This window comes from Pundamilia nyererei, unplaced genomic scaffold (assembly GCF_000239375.1).
Source record: "Pundamilia nyererei isolate P.nyererei 1_Seehausen unplaced genomic scaffold, PunNye1.0 scaffold00053, whole genome shotgun sequence".
Classification (NCBI taxonomy): Eukaryota; Metazoa; Chordata; class Actinopteri; order Cichliformes; family Cichlidae; genus Pundamilia; species Pundamilia nyererei.
The window spans coordinates 2,561,827-2,562,961 of NW_005187454.1; the positions used below are offsets into that span (position 1 = coordinate 2,561,827).

At 41.3% G+C, this 1,135-nt stretch overlaps 1 protein-coding gene across 1 annotated transcript in view; it reads right to left on the bottom strand.

Moving 5' to 3' along the window:
* Nucleotides 1–657: 657 nt before the first annotated feature.
* The window catches only part of stxbp1b (syntaxin binding protein 1b), a 25,795-nt gene continuing 25,317 nt past the window's right edge, over nucleotides 658–1,135 (bottom strand). Inside the window, exon 17 of the mRNA XM_005733663.1 lies at nucleotides 658–693. Coding sequence (XP_005733720.1) covers nucleotides 658–693 — 36 coding nt within the window. The remainder of the gene's footprint in view (nucleotides 694–1,135) is intronic.

A 1,135-nucleotide genomic window follows, 5' to 3' on the forward strand; every position in this document is an offset into this window, starting at 1 on the left:
TCGATCAAGAGCGAAAGGATAATTCAGCATCATGTAATACTGTAGTCTATGGTTTTTATAGAGGTGAGGATGCAAAATGATCAGAATAAAATAAAAAGAAGTCAAATGAAGAGAGCAGCCCTACATATTTGTCTAATATGCACACTACAGGATTCCTCACAGTGTTACTGGAGGTGTTGGGTCCTTGTATGTGTTATCTAGAAGATCACTTTGTTGTAACTGACAGGTGCTATGAATTTAAAATGTTTTTCAACAATGTTACGTTATCGCTAGAACAAAATGCAGGTTTCAAAGATTACATGGTATGTTGCAGGTAACCCGTGCCATTTTACAACCAGAACACAGTCCTGCCTCAGACAGCTGTCAAACACAAGGGATGGTAGAAATCCAGCAGGAACAGGGAGGATCTCTGTGACAGTCGAGTTCACCTGCAGGACGATTTATTAAAACACTGACAAACACAGATTCTGACTGTTTGTGAAAACCACGGGCATCAAATGATGTGGGGGACAGGGCTACAGCAGCAAACACAGAGGTACACAAAGAACAAAATGACATTCAGTATTTACTTCCAGATGTTCTTTTATTGTACAGGAGGCTCCTCGGCGCCCTCTGGTGAGGCATTGGGGTCCAAGAAGTCTGGGTGCTGTAGTTCCTTTAAATATTTTGGCGGGGTGAGGATGTGGGTGGCGCCTACAGGAAACAAAATTCTCAAAGCTCAGCAAGTGCTGGATGAAAGCTTGTTAATAACGTGAGACACAAACAAATACTCTGCAAAGGTTTTACTGAAAAGTCACAAATGCTCGACTGTCCACAGAGGACAGTGTTTCTACACCAAACAACCAGGTGATGTTTCAGATTCAGAGGACACAGCAGAGCCTGGATCGGATCAGAGCGCTTTTGATAAAAATGAGTCGCAAGAGTTTTAAAAATACTTTAAAGTGTATTTTGTCCAGTGCTAGCTGTCAGCCTCATAGTATGGTACGGATTTCAAAATCCTAAATTACTTCTTAACATTCACAAGATTCTGAGAAAACTTGACCTCTGACCTTGAGGTGGAGATTAGTGCGATTCAAACTAATCTAAGATTTCTAGAAGATGCAGCTGTGGCATGAATTTCAAAATCACCTCGTTC